This window comes from Mobula birostris, chromosome 16 (genome assembly GCF_030028105.1).
Source record: "Mobula birostris isolate sMobBir1 chromosome 16, sMobBir1.hap1, whole genome shotgun sequence".
In the NCBI taxonomy this organism is placed as follows: domain Eukaryota; kingdom Metazoa; phylum Chordata; class Chondrichthyes; order Myliobatiformes; family Myliobatidae; genus Mobula; species Mobula birostris.
In genome coordinates, this window is record NC_092385.1 from 64,124,185 (window position 1) to 64,151,642 (window position 27,458).

The 27,458-nt window shown below is 40.6% G+C and overlaps 1 protein-coding gene across 4 annotated transcripts in view; it reads left to right on the forward strand.

Annotated features, from left to right (window-relative positions):
- ift122 (intraflagellar transport 122 homolog (Chlamydomonas)) overlaps positions 1–27,458 on the forward strand; it is a 166,783-nt gene that overhangs the window by 129,666 nt on the left and 9,659 nt on the right. For all 4 annotated transcript variants that reach the window (XM_072280751.1, XM_072280753.1, XM_072280750.1 and 1 more), the window contains 5 exons: positions 10,001–10,141; positions 10,881–10,978; positions 14,900–15,000; positions 16,255–16,420; positions 22,626–22,737. In XM_072280751.1, coding sequence (XP_072136852.1) covers positions 10,001–10,141; positions 10,881–10,978; positions 14,900–15,000; positions 16,255–16,420; positions 22,626–22,737 — 618 coding nt within the window. The remainder of the gene's footprint in view (positions 1–10,000; positions 10,142–10,880; positions 10,979–14,899; positions 15,001–16,254; positions 16,421–22,625; positions 22,738–27,458) is intronic.

Sequence of the window (27,458 nt, forward strand, 5' to 3'; positions counted from 1 at the left end):
TAATTTCCTCGCTGTACTCAAACTCATCATTACCCGAGATACGACCGACAATTGTTGTGTCATCAGCAAACTTGTATATTGCACTTGATGGAAACTTGGCTACACAATCATGGGTGTACTGTGAGTACAACAGGGGGCTGAGTACAAAGCCTTGTGGGGCACCGGTGCTCAGAGTGATTGTAGAGGAGAGCTTGTCCCATATTTTTACAGGCTGGGTCCTGTCTGTGAGGATCTATTGAAGATGATAGCAATCATGTAGTCATAGTCATACTTTATTGATCCCAGGGGAAATTGGTTTTCGTTACAGTTGCACCATAAATAATAACTAGTAAAACCATAAATAGTTAAATAGTAATATGTAAATTATGCCAGGAAATAAGTCCAGGACCAGCCTATTGGCTCAGGGTGTCTGACCCTCTAAGGGAGGAGTTGTAAAGTTTTGCAATTTCATGTAGAAATGAAATTTAACTCTGTAAAGGATGCCTTGGTAGAATCAGCAAAGTCAGTGATTCCTAAAAAAGAGAAAAGCACAAAGAATAAATAGATGACAGATGAAATCAAAAATCTAATGGAAGAAAGGAGACGGAAGAAAGCAAATCCTATGGCAGTGGTCCCCAACCACTGGGCCGCGAGGAAACAATATGATTTGGCGATATGAAACGATATGAGTCAGCTGCACCTTTCCTCATTCTCTGTCATGCCTACTGTTGAACTTTAAGGCACGTGAGGTCATCAGTGACCCAAGATGCAAATGACCCAAGACGTGCAAAGGAATGGGTCTGTGACCCAGTTGTGAATGTTTCCAGTGAATCTTCCATGTCAGTGCGGGAAGAAGATCAACTTCTCAAGCTTGCAAATAACGGTGGGCTGAAAAGTATGTTTGACATAACATCTCCGCTGGCATTCTGGATCAAAGTCAAGGCTGAATATCCTGAGAGAGCCACGAAAGCACTGAAAACGTTGCTTCCATTTCCAACATATTTCTGCAAAGCGGAATTTTCTGCAATGAGTGCAACGAAAACTAAATTATGGAATAGACTGGACATAAGGAACCCCCTTCGAGTTAACGCTGTCTCCCATCACCCCTCGATGGGACCGTCTTGTTGCAGGAAAACAAGCCCAGGGCTGCAACTGATTCAGCGATATTGGTGTGTTGCAATGATTTTATATGTTCGTACGAGGAAAATATGCGCTGTGTGTTTAATATCCAAACGTTACTTAAAATGTTATGATGCTATTGACTTATAAGTGACTTATAATTCAGTGGTCCCCAACCTCCGGGCCGTGAAGAATGCAGTGGTACAGCGGTGGCCAGAACGCCCCCAGCGCACCTTTAAGAAAATACCAAAATAAACAAGCTAATTAATTAGGTGTCGCCCGGCATGTAAATGTCGGCCCAGATCAGAGGTGATTAAGGTGTGCTGGGTGTGTTCTGGTCACCACTGCACCGCTGTATTCTTTGCGGCCCGCAGTTTGGGGACTGCCATTATAATTGACTTATCACTATATTCATGAAGGGAAAATATGCGCTGTGTTTAATATTAAATTAAATTTGTTAGATATTTAGAAATGAAATTGAGTGTATTAGCCACTTATAAGTGACTTATAGTTGTCACCTATATTCCAGTCGTGACTAACAACCCCCCCCCCCCCGGGTCGGCAGGCCGCAAGAATACCGCCAATATTAAACCGGTCCACGGTGCAAAAAAGGTTGGGGATCCCTGTCCGATAGAATATAAGCCCTGAGATTAAAAAGTTAAAAGGTTATGTCAAAAAGCCAAGAAGAATGTTTAAACCAGGAATGTGAGCAAATAGAAAGAATCCCTATTACTGATGGACTGAGTATATTCAGGAATCGTTTGAAGATGTTCAAGGCGAAAAACCAGAAATTAAGAAAAACATTGGAGGTCCAAGTATTTTAAAATCTGAAGTTCGTAATGCAATAAATAAGCTGAAGAAAGGAAAGGCAGCAGGTCCTGATGAATTAGTAATAGAGCAAATAATCGCCCTTGAAGATTATGGAATTGAAAAACTTACTGATCTAATCAATAAAATTTATGAGATGAGGGCTACTTATCACCCTATCATCCCGAACCTCACCATCAAACCAAATAATAGCATCCCAGATATCTGGGTCATCACCCCATAAGATTGCCCTTCATTGATTCCAGTTGTCAATTAGCTCTTCGTTTTGCTTCCTGCTACCAGAACTTGGCCAGGCGGCAGGCAATTTTGACAGTCTTTTCCTCCATCTCCTCAGCCCAGGACTGTGCCAACAGGTAGTGCAGCACTGATTCAATACTCCACCTCATTTTTAAGGTTCCCTATTTCCTGTTCTTTCTGAGAGATTGTCTAGTTTATAATGTTGCTGTTTTATAATGGCCAATGGCGGGCTCCCCCTCTTGTTTGGGAACCCTAACCCCTCCAGTACAGACACAAGATGGTGTCCAATCCACCATCTTGTTCATCCAATCCACTGATGCACCATGGTCGGCCAGCAACTTGGCCAGGCTGCCAAACCCCACTTAGTTATTGGCGAACCCCGGTACTCGGTATTCTTCGCATGGCTGTGGTTTTCCTTCTTCCTCTTCCTTCTAAACTTTCTATTGCAACTGCCAAATACTAAATACAATATGTTCTCGTATTCAACTTGATGAGACAGAAAGACACAAACCCCAATTATCTACTTAGAACTGCAAAACCACGTTTATTAGGACAGAATAGAGCAAGCATTAAAATACTTATCTAGGCGAGTGCAGGTCCCTCTCACTGTGGGTTCTGTTGTCCCGTAACACTGTTCATGACCAGCCCGTCAGTGAAGCCCTGAAAAATGCCAAACAAGGCCTCCGACTGCTCTACTTTTATACCTTTTCCATCGATATGAAATGCTGCAGTAAGTGGACCAACACATAGCACCATCTTAAACCACTGAACCAGAAGCAATCATCACTTGCCACTTGTCATCACTCTTCACAAGTCCCACCCCTGTGTTTATCTAGCATTCATGTTCTCATGGCTATTCCCACAGTTCTGCTTCTCACGGTGTGTTCCCATAGAAGTAATGCTCCTGCAGCTGGTTCTGTTACATTCAAGGCCACAGTGGTAGTGAGACATTCAACAAGCATAAAGGTTAACAATACAACAGGCAAGGTTTATTCCTTGGAACGTAGAAGACTGATAGGTGATCTTATAGAGATGTACAAAATTATGAGGGTCATTGGGTGAATGCATTCAGTCTTTATCCCCAGGATTGGGGGAAAGAAGGCATAGGTTTAAGGTGAGAGGGAAAGATTTAATGGGAAGGTGAGAGACAACACCATTTATGCAAAGGCAGTTATTTATGTAGAATGTGCTGAGGCAAATACAGTAAGTTTTAAAAAATAGCTCAGACAGTATAGGAAAGATTTAGAATCATATGGGCCAATTTCATGAGATAACTTGTTCATCATCGGCCATTTGGGCTGAAGTGCCTATTTCCATGCTGTATGACTCGATCACTTTTTGACTATTTTTCTTATTGAAATTATATAGATTTAGTTAATTTGCTTTTGGAGTACTATTTTGGTTTCCATTTCCCAGTAAAGATAAGCTTCAAAAGAAAGTATCAGAGGTCTGATAGACTAATTTCACCAGATAGAAACAGAGAAAACATACAGCACAATACAGGCCCTTCAGCCCTCAAAGCTGTGCCGAACATATCCCTACCTTAGAACTACCTAGGCTTTACCTATTTCTAAGCTCCATGTAGCCATCCGGGAGTCTCTTAAAAGACCCTATCGTTACCGCCTCCACCACCACCGCCGGCAGCCCATTCCACGCACTCACCACTCTCTGCGTAAAAAAACTTACCCCTGACATCTCCTCTGTACCTACTTCCAAGCATCTTAAATCTATGTCCTCTTGTGCTAGCCATTTCAGCCTTTGGGAAAAGCCTCTGACTATCCACACGATCAATGCCTCTCATTATCCTGTACACCTCAATCAGGTCACCTCTCATCCTCCATCGCTCCAAGGAGAAAAGGCCGACTTCACTCAACCTATTGTCATAAGGCATGCTCCCCAATCCAAGCAATATCCTTGTAAATCTCCTGTGCACCTTTTCATGGTTTCCACGCCCTTCCTGTAGTGAGGCGACCAGAACTGAGCACAGTACTCCAAGTGGGGTCTGACCAGGGTCCAATATAGCTGCAACATTACGCCTCGGCTCTTAAACTCAATCCCAAGATTGATGAAGGCCAATGCACCGTATGCCGCCTTAACCACAGAGCCAACCTGCGTAGCAGCTTTGAGTGTCCTATGGACTCGGACCCCAAGATCCCCCGATCCTCCACACTACCAAGTGTCTTACCATTCATGCTATATCCTGCCATCATATTTGACCTACCAAAATGAACCACCTCACACTTATCTGAGTTGAACTCCATCTGCCACTTCTCAGCCCAGTTTTGCATCCTATCCATGTCCCGTTGTAAGCTCTGACAGTCCTCCACACTATCCACAACACCCTCAACCTTTGTGTCATCAGCAAATGTATTAACCCATCCCTCCACTTCCTCATCCAGGTCATTTATAAAAATCACAAAAGAGTAGGGGTCCCAGAATGGATCCCTGAGGCACACCACTTGTCATCGGCCTCCATGCAGAATATGACCTGTCTACAACCACTCTTTGCCTTCTGTGGGCAAGCCAGTTCTGCATCCACAAAGCAATGTCCCCTTGGATCCCATGCCTCCTTACTTTCTCAATAAGCCATAGAACCATAGAAACTACAGCACAGAAACAGGCCTTTTGGCCCTTCTTGACTGTGCCGAACCATTTTCTGCCTAGTCCCACTGACCTGCACATGGACCATATCCCTCCATACACCTCCCATCCATGTATCTGTCCAATTTATTCTTAAATGTTAAAAAAGAACCCGCATTTACCACCTCGTCTGGCAGCTCATTCCATACTCCCACCACTCTCTGTGTGAAGAAGCCCCCACTAATGTTCCCTTTAAACTTTTCCCCCCTCACCCTTAACCCATGTCCTCTGGTTTTTTTTCTCCCCTTGCCTCAGTGGAAAAAGCCTGCTTGCATTCACTCTACCAATACCTATCATAATTTTATATACCTCTATCAAATCTCCCCTCATTCTTCCACGCTCCAGGGAATAAAGTCCTAACCTATTCAATCTTTCTCTGTAACTGAGTTTCGCAAGTCCCGGCAACAACCTTGTAAACCTTCTCTGCACTCTTTCAACCTCATTTATATCCTTCCTGTAATTTGGTGACCAAAACTGAACACAATACTCCAGATTCGGCCTCACCAATGCCTTATACAACCTCATCATAACATTCCAGCTCTTATACTCAATACTTCGATTAATAAAGGTCAATGTACCAAAAGCTCTCTTTACGACCCTATCTACCTGTGACGCCACTTTTAGGGAATTTTGTAACTGTATTCCCAGATCCCTCTGTTCCACTGCACTCCTCAGTACCTTACCATTAACCCTGTATGTTCTACCTTGGTTTGTCCTTCCAACGTGCAATACCTCACACTTGTCTGTATTAAACTCCATCTGCCATTTTTTAGCCCATTTTTCCAGCTGGTCCAAGTCCCTCTGCAGGCTCTGAAAACCTTCCTCGCTGTCTACTACACCTCCGATCTTTGTATCATCAGCAAATTTGCTGATGTAATTTACCACATTATCATCCAGATCATTGATATAGATGACAAATAACAATGGACCCAGCACTGATCCCTGTGGCACACCACTAGTCACAGGCCTTCACTCGGAGAAGCAATTCTCTACTACCACTCTTTGGCTTCTTCCATTGAGCCAATGTCTGATCCAATTTACCACCTCTCCACGTATACCTACCAACTGAATTTTCCTAACTAACAAGGTGTGGGACCTTGTCAGAGGCCTTACTGAAGTCCATGTAGACAATATCCACTGCCTTCCCTACATCCACTTTCCTGGTAACCTCCTCGAAAAACTCCAATAGATTGGTCAAACATGACCTGCCACGCACAAAGCCATGTTGACTCTCCCTAATAAGTCCCTGTCTATCCAAATGCTTGTAGATTCTGTCTCTTAGTACTCCCTCCAATAACTTACCTACTACTGACGTTAAATTTACCGGCCTATAATTTCGCGGATTACTTTTCGATCCTTTTTTAAACAACGGAACAACATGAGCCACTCTCCAATCCTCCGGCACCTCACTTGTAGACAGCGACATTTTAAATATTTCTGCCAGGGCCCCCGCAATTTCAACACTAGTCTCTTTCTTCCAGTTCAGAACCTCAACCCTAGGACCAGATCTATCCTTGTCCATGATCAAGTTGAAACTAATGGTGTTATGATCACTGGAACCAAAGTGTTCCCTTACACAGACCTCCGTCACTTGTCCTAACTCATTTCCTAACAGGAGATCCAATATTGCATCCCCTCTAGTTGGTCCCTCTATATATTGATTTAGAAAACTTTCCTGAACACACTTTACAATCTCTTAAACCATCTAGACCCCTAACAGTATTTAGTAAGTACCTTGCATGGGATACCTTATCAAATGCCTTGCTGAAATCCATATACACTACATCTACGGCTCTACCTTCATCAATGTGTTTAGTCACATCCTCAAAAAATTCAGTCAAGCTCATAAGGCATGACCTGCCTTTGACAAAGCCATGATGACTATTCCTAATCATATTATGTTCATAAATCCTGCCTGTCAGGAGCTTCTCCATCAACTTACCAACTACTGAAGTAAGACTCACTGGCTTATAATTTCCTGGGCTATCCCTACTCCCTTTCTTGAACAAGGGAACAACATCTGCAACTCTCCATTCCTCCAGAACCTCTTCTGTCCTCATTGATGATGTAAAGATCATTGCCAGAGGCTCAGCATTCTCATCCTTCGCTTCCCACAATTGCCTGGGGTACATCCTGTCCAGTCCTGGTGACTTATCCAACTTGATGCTTTCCAAAAGCTCCAGCACATCCTCTTCCTTAATATCTACATTCTCAAGCTTTCCAGTCCACTGCAAGTCATCTCTACAATTGCCAAGATCCTCTTCCATAGTGAATACTGAAGCAAAGTATTTAATAAGTACCTCTGCTATCTCCTCCAGTTCCATACACATTTTCCCAAAGTCACAATTGATTGGTCCTATTCTCTCATGTCTTATCCTCTTGCTCTTCACATACTTATAGAATACCTTGGGGTTTTCCTTAATCCTGTCTGCCAATGCCTTCTCATGGCCCCTTCTGGCTCTCCTAATTTCATTCTTAAACTCCTAACTGCTAGCCTTATAATCTTCGAGATCCCTATCATTACCTAGTTTTATGAACCTTTCGTAAGCTTTTCTTTTGTTCTTGACTAGCTTTACAACAGCCTTTGTACGCCACGGATCTTTTACCCTACCATCCTTTCCATGACTTATTGGAACATACCTACCCAGAACTCCATGCAAATATCCCCTGAACATTTGCCACATTTCTTCCGTACGTTTCCCTGAGAACATGTGTTTCCAATTTATGCTTCCAAGTTTCTGCCTGATGGCCTCATATTTCCCTTTACTCCAACTAAGCGTTTCCCTAACTTTTCTGTTCCTATCCCTCTCCAATGCTATGGTAAAGGAGATAGAATTGTGATCACTATCTCCAAAATACTCTCCCACTGAGAGACCTGACACATGACCAGGTTAATTTCCCAATACCAGATCAAGTACAGCTCCTCCTCTTGTAGGCTTATCTACATATTGTGTAAAGAAACCTTCCTGAACATACCTAACAAACTCTACTCCATCTAAACCCCTCACTCTAGGGAGATGCCAATCAATATTTGGGAAATTAAAATCTCCCACCACAACAACCCTGTTATTATGATTTTATGATTATGAAGACATGTAGTCCTCTTTTATTGTCATTTAGTAATGCGTGCATTAAGAAATGATACATTATTTCCTCCAGTGTGATATCACGAAACACAGGACAAACCAAGACTGAAAAAACTGACAAAACCACGTAATTATAACATATAGTTACAAACAGTGTAACAATACCATAACTTGATGAAGAAGTCCGTGAGCACAGTAAAGTTCAAAGTTTCTCAAATGTCCCACATCTCACGCAGGTGGGAGAAGGAAGAAAAATTCTCCCTGCCATGCCGACCACAACCCGACTCTGAGTCATCTGAAAACTTCGAGCTCTGATCAGCTCTCCGACACTGAGTACTGAGCGCCATCTCTGTCCGAACGATTCGACCTCCTTCTCGGTTGCCAAAAGCAGGCAAGGCCAGGGATTTTGACGTCTGCCCTCTGAAAGATTCACAACCACACAGTAACGACAGCAGCGAACGGGCGTTTCAGAAATTTCTCCAGATGTTCCTTTGTGCTTTCACGTCCATTCTCCATCAAATCAGAATTGTCCACGGCCCCTATTTAACAGATTAGATATCATTTTTCATCAGAGAGCTCGCGTGGCGTGCCGCCATCTTCTCCTTTCCAGAACCTGTCTCCCTATTTGCTTCTCGATGTCCCTGTTACTATTGGGTGGTCTTTAAAAAAACACCCAGTAGAGTTATTGACCCTTTCTCATTCCGTACTTCCACCCACAGAGACTCCGTAGACAACTCCTCCATGACTTTCCCCTTTTCTGCAGCCGTGACACTCTTTGATCAACAGTGCCACACCCCACCTCTTTTGCCTTTCTCCCTATCCTTTCTGAAACATCTAAAGCCTGGCACTTGAAGTAGCCATTCCTGTCCCTGCACCATCCAAGTCTCTGTAATGGCCACATCATAGCTACAAGTACTGATCCACACTCTAAGCTCATCCGCTTTATTCATGATACTCGCATTAAAATAGAAACATCTCAAACCATCAGACTGAGTGCATCCCTTCTCTATCACCTGCCTATCCTTCCTTTCTCTATTTGTGAACCAGCCTCCCTTTTCTCCGTCAACTTCAGTTCAGTTCCCACCCCACAGCAATTCTAGTTTAAACTCTCCCCAATAGCCTTAGCAAACCTTCCCGCCAGGATATTGGCCCCCCTGGGATTCAAGTGCAATCCGTCCTTTTTGTACTGGTCACACCTGCCCCACAAGAGGTCCCAATGATCCAGAAATCTGAATCCCTGCCCCCTGCTCCAATTCCTCAGCTGCACGTTTATCCTCTACCTCATTCTATTCCTATACTCACTGTCACGTGGCACAGGCAGTAATTCCAAGACTACTACCTTTGAGGTCCTGCTTCTCAACTTTTTCCCTAACTTCCTGCAGTCTGTTTTGTGGTGATTTGTAGATAAATGATCAATTAAAGCGTTATTCCCTGGACTCAGGGTAGAACCAAAAGCCAAGCTGACTAGAAAAGCAGTAAGAAAAGTGGTGAAAATATTCTGCATTAGCTATTGATAATCTTTGTAATTTTAGAGGGTTTTGAATGTTTGGTCATTGAGCTTCCTCAATACAGACCAGTAGGTTTTTGAACACCAAGGTTTAAGGCATCCGCTAGTCTTGCGAGACCATGGATCTGCACTTGGAAAGTCTTCACTCTCCTGGGCAAGGTTGTATGGAAGACCAGCAGTTGCCCATGCTGCAAGTCTCCCCTCTCCACGCCACCGATGTTGTCCAAGGGCCGATACAGCTTGGCACCAGTGTCGTCGCAGAGCACTGTGTGATTAAGTGTCTTGCTCAAGGACACAACACGCTGCCTCAGCTGGGGCTCAAATTCACAACCTTCAGGTCGCTAGTCGAGTGCCTTAACCACTTGGCCACGTGCCCACTTAGTGGCACATGGACACCAAGGAAACCAAACATATATAGGGATATTCTGCAAAGGCAGAGGACAGAGATAATCTTACTAATATACTGTAAATAGGGGCATGTGTTAAGATCTTGTTCATAATGTCAGAGTAGGATCAAATAGATAAAAAGCCTATTTACTTTCTGACAGATTTCTGAAGCTTTGATTTATTGTGTTTTTTATGTATTCTCTGTTCTTTCTCCCAGCATTTCACAAAGCTGGTCAGCAGGATGAGGCAGTTAAAGTTCTGGAACAATTGACCCACAATGCGGTTCTGGAAAGCCGGTTCAATGATGCAGCCTATTATTATTGGATGTTGTCTATACAGTGCCTAGATATAGCTCGAGGTAAGCTTGTAGTAGTCATTAGCTCTTGACTGTGCAATGTCCTGATAGTGGAGCTAATCGATCCTTGGCTCAACCCATAAGTCCTTGTTGCTTCACAAGCACTTGCATAACTTTGACTGTAACTGTCACCTTCCAGTGGTTTTATTGTTTACAGTGAACCTTGTTTAGGAGCTGTTCCACTCTAGTCCTGAATCTGCTCACAGGCAGTTTTTCCACTCTATTTTTGTAAATAGTTGTGTCGTTATTTATCTTCATCTGACCTTGGATGAGACCACTTTCTTTAAACAATTACATCCTATTAAATTTTGGTTGCAGTGTTTTAAACATAGAACATAGAATAGTACAGCACAGTACAGGCCCTTTGGCCCACAATGTTGTGCCGACCCTCAAACCCTGCTTCCCATATAACCCCCCACCTTAAATTCCTCCATATACCTGTTAAGGGCTGTGAAGACATGAAAGCTGACCCCAAAATTTGTGTCAAATCAATGCTGAAGATACCGTGGTTTTGGTATCAAATGCAGGCTCTTCAGAACTATGGTGTGAAAAGAAAATGTGTTTGTCATGCGAGAGAAGATGGGAGATATGGATAAATAGGTTTAAATACAAAGTAGCAGAAGTTTATAGATCCTAAAGGTACTTTTTTGGTCATTTGCAAGTAAGTGTGTACAGCTGAATTTGTTGTTTATGAGTAATGTAATTCCTTTTAAAAAAAAAAGCATTGTAATGTATTGAACAGAAAACAAGGAAAAGCAACTCGAGATGATTAAGAAGTTTCACCACTTCCAGCATCTAGCAGAGCTCTACCATGCATATCACTCAATCCAGAGGTATACGGTAAGAAGCGTTTGAAGATTCATTTCATAAATGAAGCTCAGAGTCCTTGTAATCGGCAGTTTTGAAATAAATCTTATTATTAATCTCTAATTACCCTTGACTAATTTTCTATGTCACTTCTAAAAATTTTGTGGTACAGATTGCTGTGTCATATAATGGGTCCAGTGGTGACACAGCAGATAAAATACCAAACTAGTAACCAGATGTAGGGAAGAACAATCCAAAAACCTGAGCCTGTAATTTACCAGCAACTTCACAAAATGCTGGAGAAACTCAGCAGGTCAGGCAACATCAATGGAGGGGAATAAACAGTTCACATTTTGGTCTGAGACTCTTCATTAGGTCTGGAACAGAAGGGGACAGAAGCCTGAATGAGAAGATGGGGGGAGGAGGGAAAGATAATCAAGATAACTGTGAGTGTCAGTAGGTTCCACCAATCACTTCTCAGCTTCTTGTGTTATTCTCCCTCAATCCACCCAATAATCTTCCCCTCATCTGGTCTCGCCTACCACCTGTTAGCTTGTATATCCCACCCCTCCCCCCATTCTGGCTTCTGCTCCATTCCTTTCCATTCCTGATGAAGGATCTTGGCCTGAATCATTGACTGTTTATTCCCTTCCATAGATTCTGCCTGATCTGCTGTGTTCCTCCAGCATTTTGTGTGCCTTGCTGAAGATTTCCATCAGCTGTAGAATCTCCTGTGTTTATATATTTCATCACCACAATTATGGATTTTAAATTCAATTGATAATTTGGAATTTTGAAAAACAACAATTAGCCTTTGTTATTATAATGCCTGTAGAAACTATCGATTTGTCACAAAGGTGATCAGATTCATTAATGCCCTTCACAGAGGAATTCACAGAGCCCGTCAGTTGAACCATTATTATATTTTAAAAAAACAACTGGGGTAGAACTCCTGGAATAATTCTGGCATTGGATCTGGACGTGCAAAATTACTTGCAGCACTCTGAGCTTTGCAAAGTGCTCCTTACAAACATCTGGAGACTAGCAACAATTGAAGCAACGTAATCATATTTACAGGGTCATATTTTGCAAACAATGTATCAGATGCTGCCATCTGATTCTGGATACATCCTGTTGCACCAGCAGGATGCACCCAGCAGAGTTGATGGAGTACTGAGATACAGGTAGGAAGCAGCAACTTTTGATTTCCTCAACATTGACTCTGGACCCTACAAAATCAGGTCAAATAAGAGCAAGGAAATTTTCTTCTTGTTCACTGACTGCCTGGTTCTCTTGTTTTTGATACCCTGACCATGGGATATAGATTCTGAGTAACCTATCTATGCCTCTCATTATCTTATATAAATTAACAGGCTATTCCTCAGCATCCTTCACTGCAGGGAAAGACGAGCACAGCCTATCCAATCTCTCTCCATAACTAAAATCATTTGGTCATAGGAAACGGGCCCTTCAGCCCAATTTGTACATGCCTATCATGGAGTCCTTCTAACTAGTCCTGTTTGCTTGCATTTTGTCAAAATCTGTGTAACTTCCTCCCTCCATGTATTTAATCTAGATGTTTTATGGATGTTATTGCTATACCTGTCTCAGTCACTTTCTCTGACATATGCATACCACCTATGGTTAAAAAGTACTTCCTCAAGCCCCTTTTAAATATTGCACCTCTCTGCCCCTTAGTTTTAAATTCCGCTTCCCTGGGTAAGAGACCATGTGCATGTATCCCGTTTATACCCATCCTGATTTTATACAATCTCCTATGCTCCAAGGAATAAAGTCCTAATCTCCCTATAATTCAGGTCCTGGAGTCCAGGTGACCTTCTAATGAATCTCTTTTGCCCTCTCAACAGCAAAATATTTTTCCAATACTGTGCGACCAGAGCTGCCTACAGTACTCCAAGTGCAGTCTAGCCACTGTTTAGTAAAGTTTTAGCATAATTTTCTAACTTGTGTATTTTGTGCCCTAACCCACGAAAGCAAGCAAAGCCTTCTTCACCATCCTATCTTTCCTATCACTAAAATGATAGGCTGGCAAATGAGGCATGTGGCATGTTTGCCTTCATTGGTTGGAACATTGAGTACAAAAATCATGAAGGCATGTTGTAGCTGTATAAAACTTTTGATTAGGTCACATTTGGAATATTGTGTGCAGATCTGGTTTGCCATGTTACAAGAAGGATATGAAGGCTTTGGAGAGGATACAGAAAGTATTATCTGTAAAGTGAGGCTGGACGTACTTGGATTGTTTTCTCTGAAGATTGGGAGGCTGTGGCGCAACCTGATAGAAGTGTAACCCTCTCATATACAAACTTGGCTCATTAGATAACTTTACTAACAGGCACGTGACTCAGCAGTGAGAAGGCCACCTTTCATAAACAACACATATCTAGGATCGATATGATTTGGGATTCATCCAAACAGGAAAGTTAGGATGTTCCGATTAAGGAACATTGATTGTTGCGAATGCTGTGTAAATACTGCCCCATGCAAATTTATCATTCGCCTGAAAAATAATGATCATGCACCAACATAAAATTACAAAGGAAATATATTTATCAAATTTATCAACTTTAACAAACGGTTACAGGAAAGGAAAAGAAAAATAAAAGGGCCCATGACAGTGCACATAAACATTGGAGCTCGGTTCTGAAGTAAACCTATGTTCTGCATGAAGGACACCAGCAACAGTTCAGACTTCCCTCGGAGACCATTTCAAACGAAACGGCTAACTCAGTATTGGCATTTCCTCCTTTGAACCATTCGTCTGCACAAAGCACTTCTTGCATTAGGGTCTCCCCTTTGGGTGGGAACCCCTGAATATCTTCCACTTGTGCTCCAGTCTACAGCTCTTGTCAAAGGACCTCCAACCAGACTACTGTCCTTCAGAAATCTCATTTGCCCAGCTCTGTAGAATCTTCTCTTGCATCCCACTAGGCAGAACATTACAACATGTACCCAGACAGTCCTGGTTGGCCGACACAACATTCCTAAGTTGAGCGACATGACTCCCTATCTTTAGCAGAAGCCGAACACACTTACTAGCAGGACACACTGCTTTTACAGAAAACTGCTAAAACAAAATTCACAACCAAGCAATAGAAATCTTAACCAGGGCATTATAGAAATGTATAAAATTATGAGAGGCATGTATAGGGTAGATGGTCTTTTTCCCCCCGGATAGAAGTGTCAAATACTAGAAGGCATGGCTTTGTGAGAGGGAATAATTTAAAGGAGATTTGTGAGGCAAGTTGGCAAGTTATTTTTACACAGAGAATAGTAGTTGCCGGGGCAGTAGTGGAAACATGCAATAGTAACATATAGGGGTAGTTAGACAAATAGACAGGGAATGGAGAGATATGGACCATATGCAGGTGGTAGGGGTAGTTAGGTTGGATTTGCAGTCAGCATCCAAGTTATCATACTAACACTTATTCAAGTTCTAATTTGAAATTATTTCTTATGCTTATTGCTTATTTGCTGTCTTGGATAAAAATGAGTTCTGTTTGAAGTAGCGGCACTTATGTCTTAGACAGTAAATATACAATAAGCACAAATAAACCTGGACTCAATGCTCTTAAAGGCTTCTTTGTTGCATATGCATTTGTATCATAATTGTACTTACAATCACTCACCAGTGCTTTGAAAAGATAAATCAGTTATTTGCTTACAGCAAATCAGTTACAGCACCATAAAGGTATTCAGCCTATTCTGTTTCTTTCTGGGAGGAATGAAGTATGCGCAACATCTCCTTCAAATTAATTCTAAGCTAAATTTGACAACACATTAAATGTGCATCATTGATTTTAAAGCTTACTTTATTACAATAATTCTGGTTTACTCTTTCACCTCTAAATGGCTATATAATGGAAGGAGAGAATAAGTAGCAAAAGTGAATCAGAAAGTAGCTCTGAAATTATCATTTTATTTTTGTTGCAGGATGAACCTTTCAGTTCCCATTTACCTGAAGCACTTTTCAACATTGCACGGTTTTTATTACACAACCTTACTAAAGAAACTCCCTTGGGCATCTCCAAGGTGTATCCTTTTTTCATCTGAACTGTTTCCTGCAACAATAGCTTATAATAGATTGATCTGGTTGTTTGGTTACATTTATGTTTGATGCTGCTGTAATCAATACAAGAATGATGAAACTAACACGATTTATTTGCCATTTAGTTAAATGTCTATATTATCTGTGTAATTTATACTCCAGACTTGCAGTATTCTATCTGACTTAAGCTTTCCATTTTTGAACCCTTTATGTTTCTCTACATGAATGAGAATTTAAAAAGGAGCATTTGCGGGCTTTCAAGCAACACACATAAAAGTTGCCGGTGAATGCAGCAGGCCAGGCAGCATCTCTCGGAAGAGGTACAGTCGACGTTTCGGCCCAAAACGTCGACTGTACCTCTTCTTAGAGGTGTCTGTCACTGTGGCTCAGGATGGAAGTAGGGAGAAGAGGATTATAATAATGATAGGGGTTCCATACTTAGAGGAGTAGACACGAGATAGAGCCACCCTAATGGTACGTTGCCTCCCAGGTTCCAGGGTCAGGGATGTATTGGATTAGGGGGAGGGTGAGCAGCCAGAAGTCTTGGTACATATTGGCACCAATGACACAAGTAGGAAAAGAGAGGTCCTGAAGAGAGAATTAGGTAGAAAGCACCACTGGTTGCATGAAGAAACTGCCCCTGATGTCCTTTTAAATTTCTTGCCTCAGTGGGGTTGAGAGGTATAATAAATCAGTCAGGATGGAATAGTGAACCAGACTTGATGGGTTAAATTGCGTAAATTCTGCTCCTATGTCTTGTGGTCTATTTTATTCCAGTGTAAAGCATAGAACAAGTCTTCAAATGGATATGGACAGCTAAGAGAATTTGTCATAGACATAATTGATACATAATAATTCAGAGAAGTCAGATGTATAGCTGAACACAATTTTATTTATGCACAACATTCTGTCACATGCAGTTCTATAGCAATTGTTGATATTCACTGATGAAGGGCAGAATTACAGGCAGATTTTTGCCATGTAAATTAATTAGTGCATTCTGGTCACAATACCCAAGTCAGCACTGACGAGAAATCTGATTTTTGTGTTATTCCAGTTGTTATCTTCACAAGTCTGTTCAATCAACTTCACCCTTACGGATGGAAATGATATTAGTAATTAGAAATCAGGATGCTATGTTAAAAGTGAGAGCAGCAAAGATTTAATATTGGACTGTGTACTTTCATGTACAGTGAACAGAAAAACGGCTGTGCACCTTTTATTCCTTAACTATTACAAGTAATACTTTATTTGCTCTTGCCAAGCAAAGTAAAGCCCTGGGTGCATACAAATTGGCTCGGCATGCTTATGACAAGTTGCAGGGCCTGCGCATCCCTGTCAGATTCCAGGAGTCTATTGACCTGGGCAGTCTGACAATTCGATCCAAGCCATTCCATGACAGTGAGGTGAGGAATGTATAGTTTTTTCTTTCTATATTATCATGTATTGCATTGAACTGCTGCTGCAAAGTTAACAAATTTCACGACACATGCCGGTGATAATAAGTCTGATGATTGATCCTGAGACAACAGCCATGATCTCCATAGCATGACACTGTTACAGCTCGGGGCGTTGGAGTTTGGAGTTAAGTACCAACATCATCTGCAAGGGGTTTGTTTGTCCTTGCCATGAAACATGGGTTTCTGGGTGCTCTGGTTTCCTCCCACAGTCCAAAGATCATAAGACTTAAGAACGGAATTAAACCATTCAGCCCATCAAGTCTGCTCCGGCATTTCATTATGCTGATCTCAGATCCCATTTAACCCCTTATACCTGCCCTCTCACCCTTGATAACACATCCGATTGGGAATCTATAAATTTCCACTTTGAATGTATCCGTGGACTTGGCCTCCACCGTAGTCTGTGGCAGAGCATTCCACAAATTCACTCTTTGACAAAAAAAATTCCTCCTTACATCTGTTCTACAGGGTCGCCCCTCAATTTTGAGACTGTGCCCTCTTGTTTTGGATACCCCACCAGAGGAAACATCCTCTCCACATCCACCTTATCTAGTCCTTTCAACATTCGGTAGGTTTCAATGAGATCCTCACACATTCTTCTAAATTGCAGTGGGTACAGGCCCAAAGCTGCCAAACACACTTTGTGTTAACCCCTTAATTCCTGGAATCATCCTCGTGAACCTCCTCAGGACTCTCTCAAATGACAATGCATTCTTTCTGAGATAAGGGGCCCAAAACTGTTGACAGTACTCCAAGTGTGGCCTGACTAGTGTCTTATAAAGCTTCAGCATTATCTTCTTGTTTTTATATTCTAATCCCCTTGAAATAAATGTCAACATTGCATTTGCCTTCCTTACCACAGACTCAACCTGTGAAATAACCTTCTGGGTGTCTTGCACAAAGGCCCTTTGCACCTCTGATGTTTGAGTTTTCTTCCCACTTAGATAATAGTCCACACTATTGTTCCTTTTACCAAAATGTGTGTGTGTGTGTATATATATAAAATATCTGCCACATTTTTGCCCATTCTTCCAATTTGTCTAAGTCCTGCTGCAATTTCATTGCTTCGTCAGCACTACTACCCCTCTGCAACCATTGCCACAAAACCATCAATTCCACTATCTAAATCATTAGCAAACAATGTGAAAAGCAGATGTCCCAATACTGACCTCTGAGGAACACCACTAGTCAGTGGCAGCCAACCAGAAAAGGCTCCTTTATTCCCACTCACTGCCTCCTGCCTGTCAGCCATTCATCTGTCCATGCAATATATTTCCTGTAACACCGTAGGATTTTATCTTGGATTATAGGATTTTAAGATGTACTGGTTAGCAGGTTAATTGGTCATTGTAAATTGTCCTGTGAATTGTCCTTTGTCAAGACCTTGGCCTCAATACCTCCTTGTGCAATTGGATCCTCTATTTACTCACTTGCAGACCCCAGGCAGTTCAGATTGGCTACAACGTCAACTCCACAATCCCTGTCAGCACAGGTGCACCACAGGCTATGCGCTTGGTCCCCTGCTCTGCTCCCTTTACACTTATGATAGTGTAGCTCAGCACAACTCCCATGCCATATTCAAGATGCTGACGACACCACTGTCATAGGCTGAATCAAAGGTGGTGAGGAAGCAGCATGTAGACACAAAAATGAAAATCTGGCTGACATGAGCCAGACCTCATTGAGGATCATAGGTGGAGAGGGTCAGCAACTTTAAGTCCCTCAGTGTAATTATTTCAGAGGACCTGTCCTGGGCCCTCTGTAAGTGCAATTACAGAGAAAGCACAGCAGTGTCTCTACTTCCTTAGGAGTTGCAAAGTCGGCATGACTTCTAAAACTTTGGCAACCTTCTCCAAATGTGGGCTGAAGAGTATGTTGACTGGCTGCATCAGAGCATGGTATGGAAACACCAATGCTCTTGAACAGAAAATCCTACAAAAAGTAGTAGATATTGCCCAGTCCATCATAAGTAAAGCTCTACCCACCTTTCAGCGCATTTATACGGAACATTGTCACAGGAAAGTAGCATCTGTCATCTGGGAACCCCACAACCAAGGTCATGTTCTAAGAACGTAAGAAATAGGAGCAGGAGTAGGCCATCCGGCCCATCAAGCCTGCCCTGCCATTCAATAAGTTCATGGCTGATCGGTCCGTAAACTCAGCTCCATTTACCTGCCTTTTCCCCATAACCCTTAATTCCTCTACTATGTAAAAATCTATGTAACTGTATCTTATGTATATTTAGTGAAAAAGCCTCAACTGCTTCCCTGGGCAGAGAATTCCACAGATTCACCACTCTGGGAAAAACAATTTCTCCTCATCTCTGCCCTAAATCATCTCCCCTGAGTCTTGAGCAATGTCCCCTAGTTCTAGTCTCACCTACCAATGGAAACAACTTTCTTACTTCTATCTTATCTAACCTTTTCAAAATTTTGTGTGTTTCTATGAGATCCCCTCTCATTCTTCTGAATTCCAGAGAGTATAGTCCCAGGCGACTCAATCCCTTAGGTTAACCCCTTCATCTCTGGAATCATCCTGGTGAACCTCCTCTGCACTGCCTCCAAAACCAGTATATCCTTCCTCAAGTGTGGAGACCAGAACTGCACACAGTACTCCAAGTGTGGCCTCACCAGTACCCTGTGTAGTTGCGGCATGACCTCCCTGCTCTTGAATTCAATCCCTCTAGCAATGAAGGCCAACATTCTGTTTGCCTTCTTCATAACCTGTTATACCTGCAAGCCAACTTTTTGCAATTCATGAACAAGCCCCTCTCCAAGTCCCTCTGCACAACAGCATGCTGCAATCTTTCACCATTTGAATAATAATCTGCTCTTCTATTATTCCTTACAAAGTGGATAATCTCGCACTTACCAACGTTGTACTCCATCTGCCAGACCTTGGCCCACTCACTTAACCTATGTGTATCCCTCTGCAGACTGTCCGCATCCTCTGTACAATTTGCATTTCTGCTGAGTCATCAGCAAAATTTGCTACACTCAGTCCCCTCTTCCAAGTCATCAGTGTAAATGGTAAACAGCTGTGGGCCCGGCACCCCACTCACCACCGACTGCCAACCAGAGAAACATCTATTTATACCAACTCTCTGCCTTCTATTGGTTAACCAATCCACCATCCATGCCAATACACTTCCTCCAACTCCATGCAATCCGTTCTTTTCTCGCTTTTGCCATCAGGAAGAAGGTATAGGAGGTTTCAGGACTTACACCACCAGGTTCAGGAACTATTATTATCATTCAACCATCAAGCTCTTGAACCAAAGAGGATAACTTCACTCGCATTCATTTGTCCCATCACTGAAATGTTCCTACAACCTATTGTTTCACTTTCAACTTCACTCTTCATCTCATGTTCTCAATGTTCATTACTTACTTTTTTACTATTACTATTTCTTGTTTTTTTTTGTATTTGCAAAGTTTATTGTGTTTTTGCACATTGATTTTATGCTTAGTTGGTGCGGTCTTTCATTGATTCTGTTACGGTTTTTGGATTTATTAAGTATGCCCGCAAGAAAATGGATCTCATGGTTGTGTGTGGTGACATACTTGTACTTTGATAATAACTTTACTTTGAACTTGAACTTTGATTAGGCTAGGGTTAAATCAGTGCTTTGCTGGCAGTGCAACTCGAAGGACCAGAAGGGGCTATTCCGCGCTGTGTCCCTAAGTAAATGGTAGAAGCTGTTTCAAAGGACCGTGTGATTTACTCATGCTCTTAGTTGGTACATTTGTGTATACTGTATATTTGATATTTAGAAATGACCTTGATTTGGCTGTACAATACTGAGTTTCAAAACTTGAAATGACTCACCACTTAATATAACGGGTATAGAAAATTTGGTGAAATGGGAAACCCATAGAAGATGAAATTTTAATCAGTGGACACATTTTGAATTCTATTTTACTAAGTTAAATTAAATGAAGCAGTAAGCTAAAAGATGTAATCTTAAAAGGGGTGCACAAGCCTTTGGAGGTAACAGTTGAGAAGGCTTTAAAAAATCTCAATCTTTGATTTTATAAAAAGTTGCTTGCATTACAAAAACCCATAATTGTCAAAATCTTAGTGTAGAAGTTTTTAATAAGAATATATGAAGGAGGATCAATCTGGCAAAATGGGCTGTGCTAATATATATAATCAATATGTTTAAAACCTGAGAGAGCTTTGATTGAATAAGTGAGGATAAATGCTTGTTTCAGAGGATTGATAAACACAGATTAATGGGTGTTGGCAATAGAATCGGAGACATTGTGAATAGTAGTTTATCATCATTCAAGATGTTGTGACTGCAGATTTAATAGCTATTTTGCAGAAAAAGAATTGATAATACTGTAATTTAATTTTTAAAAATCTGGGTAGTTACTGGAGTTCACTGTACGTTTCCTTTGGGCACTCCATTTTCCTCTTACTACAAAGGTGTGTGGTGTTAGCTGCTGTGAATTATCTTTAGTATGAATGTTACAACCTGGGAGAAGTTAATGGGATTGAGGAGAGAGTATAACGGGATTATTGTAAACAGATACTTGATAATTGGTGTGGATTCAGTGAGTGGAAGCTCCTGCCCTTTAACTATATCCATAAAGAAAGAGCAGGTGAGTAAAACTAATAGAGGCATCTGGGCCCAAAGACCTTTGTATTGTATTATATCTGATTCGATGAAGCATTTTCCTATAATACTGTAATGTATTAAATAGAGGCATTGTAAATATATAAATTAATTTAAAAAAAATAATTCAATAAGCAAATGATAACAATGATAATCACGTGTTTTATAACCTTGGTGTGGTTAAATTTGGTAGTCCCACACCATTAACTAAGATGTATCCATGCTGAGAGCTTGGATCAGAGTTAGAAGTCTTAGCAAAAGATGTAGAATCAGTAAATTCATCCTGTAGATAAACTTCATTTGATCAATAAATGATGAACTTGAAATCCTTTAAAGGAAATGTAAAAGAGCTGTTGAGCCATAGGAATCCAAATTTAAAGAACCAATCAAAAATTATTAGTGGAATACTGAAATTTTAAAAATATGTCTCCAAACACTTCAACTCTGAACAAATATTAGGCTTAGTTACAAGTCGTTTGTCAAAGTATCCTTTTGCTGTGTTCTGCTTTTATAAGGGAACATAGTTTTTCTTAGATGGGCACATGCCTTAGCCTAGTTATGTTAATTTTTAATGGGTGAATGTTCTTTTTGCTGTACATAGTTTGTAATAGGAAAAAAAGGCTGAAAACTTATCTCCCTATCTGCCCAAGGTGAGAAATGTTGAAAACTAAAAGTGGAGTTCTGTATTTTTTCGTTACTGTTCCATTCTTTTCTAGGCAGGGCAAAGGGGTTTCCTTTCTTCACTCTTCTAATTTCTGAGGTCTAATGTTCATGTTCTTTTTTTTTTGTTGATCTTTGAAGCAAATATCCTGGATAAAATCCAAGCTGCCATTGTAAAGATGGTAGAATAAATGTGAATAAGTTTCATGGGGGGGAGAAAACTGCGCAAGTCTCAGTTTTGGGGTGAGATTGGGTAAACTGGCCTTGCTTTCTTTGGAATGGAGGTGGCCCAGGAGTGACTTGATAGAGGTATTTAAGATTACTAGAGGTATAGATAAATAAGTAGTCAAAATCATTTTCCAGTAGTAGGTTTATCAAAAATGAGGGCATATGTTTGGGGTGAGATGAAGGAGTTTTAAAGGGGAACTGAAAGGCAAGTTTTTTTTTCTATACGAAGTGGTTAATATCTGAGACACCCTGGAGTGAGGTGTAATGACAGTGTTGAAGAAGCACTTAGAGAGACAGTAAAATAGACAAGGCATAGAAGGTACAATTCTAATACAGGCAAGTGGGACTAATGTTTGATTGGAATGAACATGGTGGGCCAGAGGGCCTTTTTCTATGCTGGACAGCTCTGACTTGTGTTCTTATTGATAAGTGAGTTGAAGATGAAATAGTGGGTTAGATAAGCCAAAGAGTTTCTGTTTAAAGTTCATTAATAGTGAGTGGAAATAATTGCCAAATGGCTAATTTGTTTTAAAGACTTTTGCCCAGCATTAACACTGCTATTTTTTATTATGTTTACTGAAGTTTCATGGATTTTTGTGTTACTTAGATATTTTGTGTAATATCTGCTTTATTTCTGCACAGGACATTGTGCCTATGTGTTATAGATGTTCAACTAACAACCCACTCCTCAACAATCAGGGAAATGTCTGCATCAACTGCAGACAGCCTTTTGTGTTCTCTGCTTCCTCCTATGGTGAGTTTAAATTTGAGCACTGACGATGGTCGGCTTAGCTTATATTTAGTGATTTGCAGGTGATGTACTTTTGTTTGCTGTTCAGATTTAAAAATTTGAACTGAAGCTATAAATAGAAAATGCTAGAAAAACTCAGGTCATGCAAGATCTATGGAAAGAGAAAAAGTTAACAGTTTTATTGTGTCACAGACCCAAAATATTGATTGTTTCATTTCCACAGATGCTGCCTGAACTGGTGCATTTAGAACTGGTTCTAGCATTTTCTGTTTTTCTTTGAGGTTTCCAACATCTATAGTTTTTAAAAGCTCTAAGTAGGTCCTCTTACTAAGCCGAGTCACGACAGAGGGTGTCTACATTAATGAAGTCTAGAATGGCGGCAGAAACTGAACACATCAAGCAAGACTTTCAGAAATTGAAGGAAATGCTTAGTGGACCAGGCAGCTTTTATTAGGAGCTAATTTTCTGGTCAACCATCTGTCATCATAACTATGAAATCTTGGATGTAAGCTTGTTTTCTAATGCAGGGAATAGAGGAAAAGGGTGAGAAAAAGTATGGTAGATTGCAGAAGAGAATAAATAACAAAATTGATTAGTGTCAAGTTGGATTTCTTTTTCTTTTTTGAACATGTGCAGCTTCCCCACTTGAAAGAGATTGAATGCGCCTACCCGAAGGTTTTTTAAACTGGATTCCACTCAATGACCAAACAACTTTTCCTTTTACCTCCTCCTATTTTTCGCAAGTGCAGCAGTTTGATAGTTCCATTAGTTCCATCAACCATTAGCCATTAATCATTAGACATTAGTCATTAGTCACTAGGTGAAAAAACTGGCTACCTCTCCAGACTTTGTAGACGGATTCGACCTGCACAGTCTCCGCTCCCTAATAGACCATTGTGTTTACAAACCGGGCGACCCTTCCCGAAGGTTCCTGAGCTCTTCTTAAACCTCACGCCATTTTCCCAGAGGTGCCAGCGCGCGATGATCTCCATGACGTGAAGCTAGCACTAACCCAAAATGCAGTAACAGCAGTACTCTTTTCCGTGAAACAGTCTCTCAAGTTATTTAAAGTTCAGCATCTTACCGCTGATTCCAACGCTGTTCCCGGACTGCCGCTGTGATGCTGTGGAGTCCCCCCCCCCCCCCCCCCATGTTCCAGGCAGAAGCAGCACTCAGACAGTGGGTTCCATCCATCAGTGGATTCTTGCTATTACTTTTAAATTTTATTTTCTTTTGCCTCTAGGTCCCAATACTTTCTAGAAACTCTAGTGTGACTTGACAATTAGAATAGAAAATAAATAAAGAAGGAAATGAGAAGAGAAGGAAACAAGATCAGCTCCTACCGTTCGCACCAGTTTTATACTAAAAATTTAAAACAAAGCAGAAAATTCTGCAAATGCTTTATATAAGACTGTTAGAATTTAATATGTTAACAAAAGAAACAGGAACAAATATCAGCCTTTTGAACCCCTTCTGCCTATTAAAAAAGATCTATAAGAGAGCTTCTCAATGAAGAAATTCCTCTTCACTTCACCTGAAGCAATGATCCCTACTTGATCCACAATAGAAGAACCATCCTCTCATCTTTTACACTCAGTTCCACACCCACCCCTCCCAGAATCAGTAAACCTTTGCAATAAGATAACCTTTCATATTTTTCTAAACTCTACTCTGTATAACTCCTACTGCTCAACCTACATCAATGGAAGCATATTCTTCCTTAAATTTGGAGACCGAAAGTGTCTTGGGTACACCATATGTTGTCTCACCAGTACCTTTTCAAAGTGCATCAAAATCTCCTTAATTTTATACTTCCTATCTTTTGCAATATTCCATCGGCCTTCCTAATTAAATGTTGCATATGCATGCTAATTTTGGGTTTTGCATCCCTCATGTTATTGTACTCCAACTGCCCACTCTCTTAACCCATGATTTCTTTTGCAGGTTCATTGAATCCTCTTTACAAGTTGCCAACCCTCTACTTTTTCTACCATCAATAAACTTAGAACAATATACTAGGTCTCTTCACGTCATTATAGTTGAGGCCCCAACACTAGTTGCAGACTGACGGTACAAAAATGACACACTTATCCAAAAAACAAACAAAGGAAAACCTGCAGATGCTGGAAACGCTATTTGGTTAGTTTAATTACTTTCCTTTCCATACCAATATCTTGTATCCTAAATCCTGTGCCTTTTGCCTTACCTAGTAATCTTTAGTTGAACTCAAAAGTAGGGCTGAACCCCATGCACTTGTAATAGATGTAAGCAATCCCGTTCTAAAAGTGGCAGAATTTTGTAGTTGGCAGAGGCCAAGATAATCTTAATAGTGCCAGTATTAGTTTAGTCAAATATAATGTGTCTACATTCTAGAAGTAGTGGTGTGTGTCCAGTATACACTTCTCTAGACAGCACAGTGCAAATGCAGGGCTGCAGAATTTATCTGGTTTTATTTGTGTACTTTGCCTGCTATCTGCCTGATGAAACTTAGTTGTTTAGCAAAGTGTTCCATATTTAGAACCTTCACTTTTCCCTTCTCCATTACCTGCATCATGCTGTATACAGTTCTATATTCATAAGAGCCTGAAGATCAGTGCCTTGGGAGTCTGCTGAAGTTTCATTTTTAGTGATGGAATTGAGTGTACTTTGTACCTTTAACAGTTTACCTGATTTTGCAGAAGTTACCTTTATGGCAGAAGAACTTCTGCATGCGGAGTGCGTCTCACTTTCCAAAAGCCTCACTATTCTTTCTCCTCTCCAAGTTTATTCTTCCCATTTAACATTTGCTAAAAACCCATTTAAATGGTGGATGGCATGAATCTAACAATTTTTGCAAAGGCCAGCCCTCCAATCTGGCTGGTGAGTTGACCCCATCTTGGAATACATGCAGTCTCAGAATTCCCAATGTGAGATCCCTTGTAAATAATACATTAAAATGTTAATAAGACCACGATTTTAATTTGCAACTTAACTTTTTAAAATAATTTAAATTTTCAGTAAGATTTTCCCTGAGCTTCAATGCTGATTCATTATGTTAGCAACACACACTTTCATTGCTTTTATTTCAAATCTACTTCCTGAGCTGTTTTCTTCCTCTGTAGACAAGTGTAGTGAAAATATAATCTTATCTCACACATATTTACCCTATCACTAAGTAGTTAACAGGATCATCGCAGATTATGGTCTCAAATCCAGGTTACATTGACATTAGGTTTTCCCTTTTATGCTTAAACTATTTTTCCCTAACCCCAACATAAGAAAATTTAGTCTTAATGTTACCTGGCATGTCTACTGCATCTACAAGGCAAAATTGAAATAAAGTTCCATTCCAATGTGAGTATATGCTTGACATTTAGTTCCAGTTTTAGTTCCACACTCACTTCAAGTTAAGGTAATTATTCAAATGGATGTATTTCTGTATTTAATCTGAGGTTATTAACCAGTACCCTTTTTAAGAAATAAACATTCAAGTAGGAAAGTAACAAATCCAATTTCTTACCCTGAATTTTGTTTCCTTCATTTTCTGCAAAGTAAAAAAAATTGATTACATTTAAAATCTCATGAATTACATTTATGATCTTCTGTATAGAAGAATATTTGAACAATACAAAGGTATTTTCTTTTAATTTAAAATCCTACTGTCATTGTAATATTTGGCAAAATCGATGCCTTTGTACAATTCACTTTGTTTTCTATACACTATGGGTGAGATGTGAGTATTGGTGGAGGCTAAATCCCGTTAGTTGCCAGGATACAGTTATCTCCTAATAAGATAAGCAGATTTGGTATTTTTATAGCAGATTTGCTTGACAATTTGTATAGTATGAGCTACCAGTGATTGATGTTTATTGTGAACGTTTCAAGCAACTCATAACATACATTATTAAACATTAAACATACTTAAATTGCTGATTGGAAAAAAATGCTTTATTTGTAATTATATTGCATTATAATGTATGGATTGAAGCCATAGAGCAATACAGCATGAGGACAGGCACTTTAGCTGAATGAGTCCATGCTGACCATGCTCCCCATCCAACTAACCCTAATTTCCTGTGTTCAGCCTAGATCCCGCTAAGCCCTATCAAAATGCTTCTTAAATTATACTATTGAATATAGAACAGTACACCACAGGAACAGGCGCTTCCAATTAAATTAGTATCAAATAAGACCATAAAATATAGGAGCAGAAGTAGGCCATTCGGCCCATCGAGTCTGCTCCATTGTTCAATCATGAGCTGATCCAATTCTTCCAGTCATGCCCACTCCCCTGCTTTCATCTCATACCTTTTGATGCCCTGGCTAATCAAGAACTTATCTATCTCTGCCTTAAATACACCCAATAACTTGGCCTCCACAGCCGCTCGTGGCAACAAGTTCCACAGATTTACCACCCCCTGACTAAAGTAACTTCTCTGCATCTCAGTTCTAAAAGGATGTCCTTCAATCCTGAAATGGCCAACTAAACTTATCTCTTGAGTTATATCCTTGCACTTCCCTCATATTCACAGCCTATCTAAAAATCTCTTAAAAATCCCTCATACTATATCTGCCTCTCACCTCTCCAGGCAGTGCATTCCAGGCACCCTCATTTTGTGTTTTAAAAAAAGGAAACACTTGCCCCTAACATCTCCTTTGAACTTACTCCCACTCATCTTAAATGATTTGTCTTAAACCCTCTGATATTAAACATTTCAACCCTGGAAAAAGGTACCATCTATGGC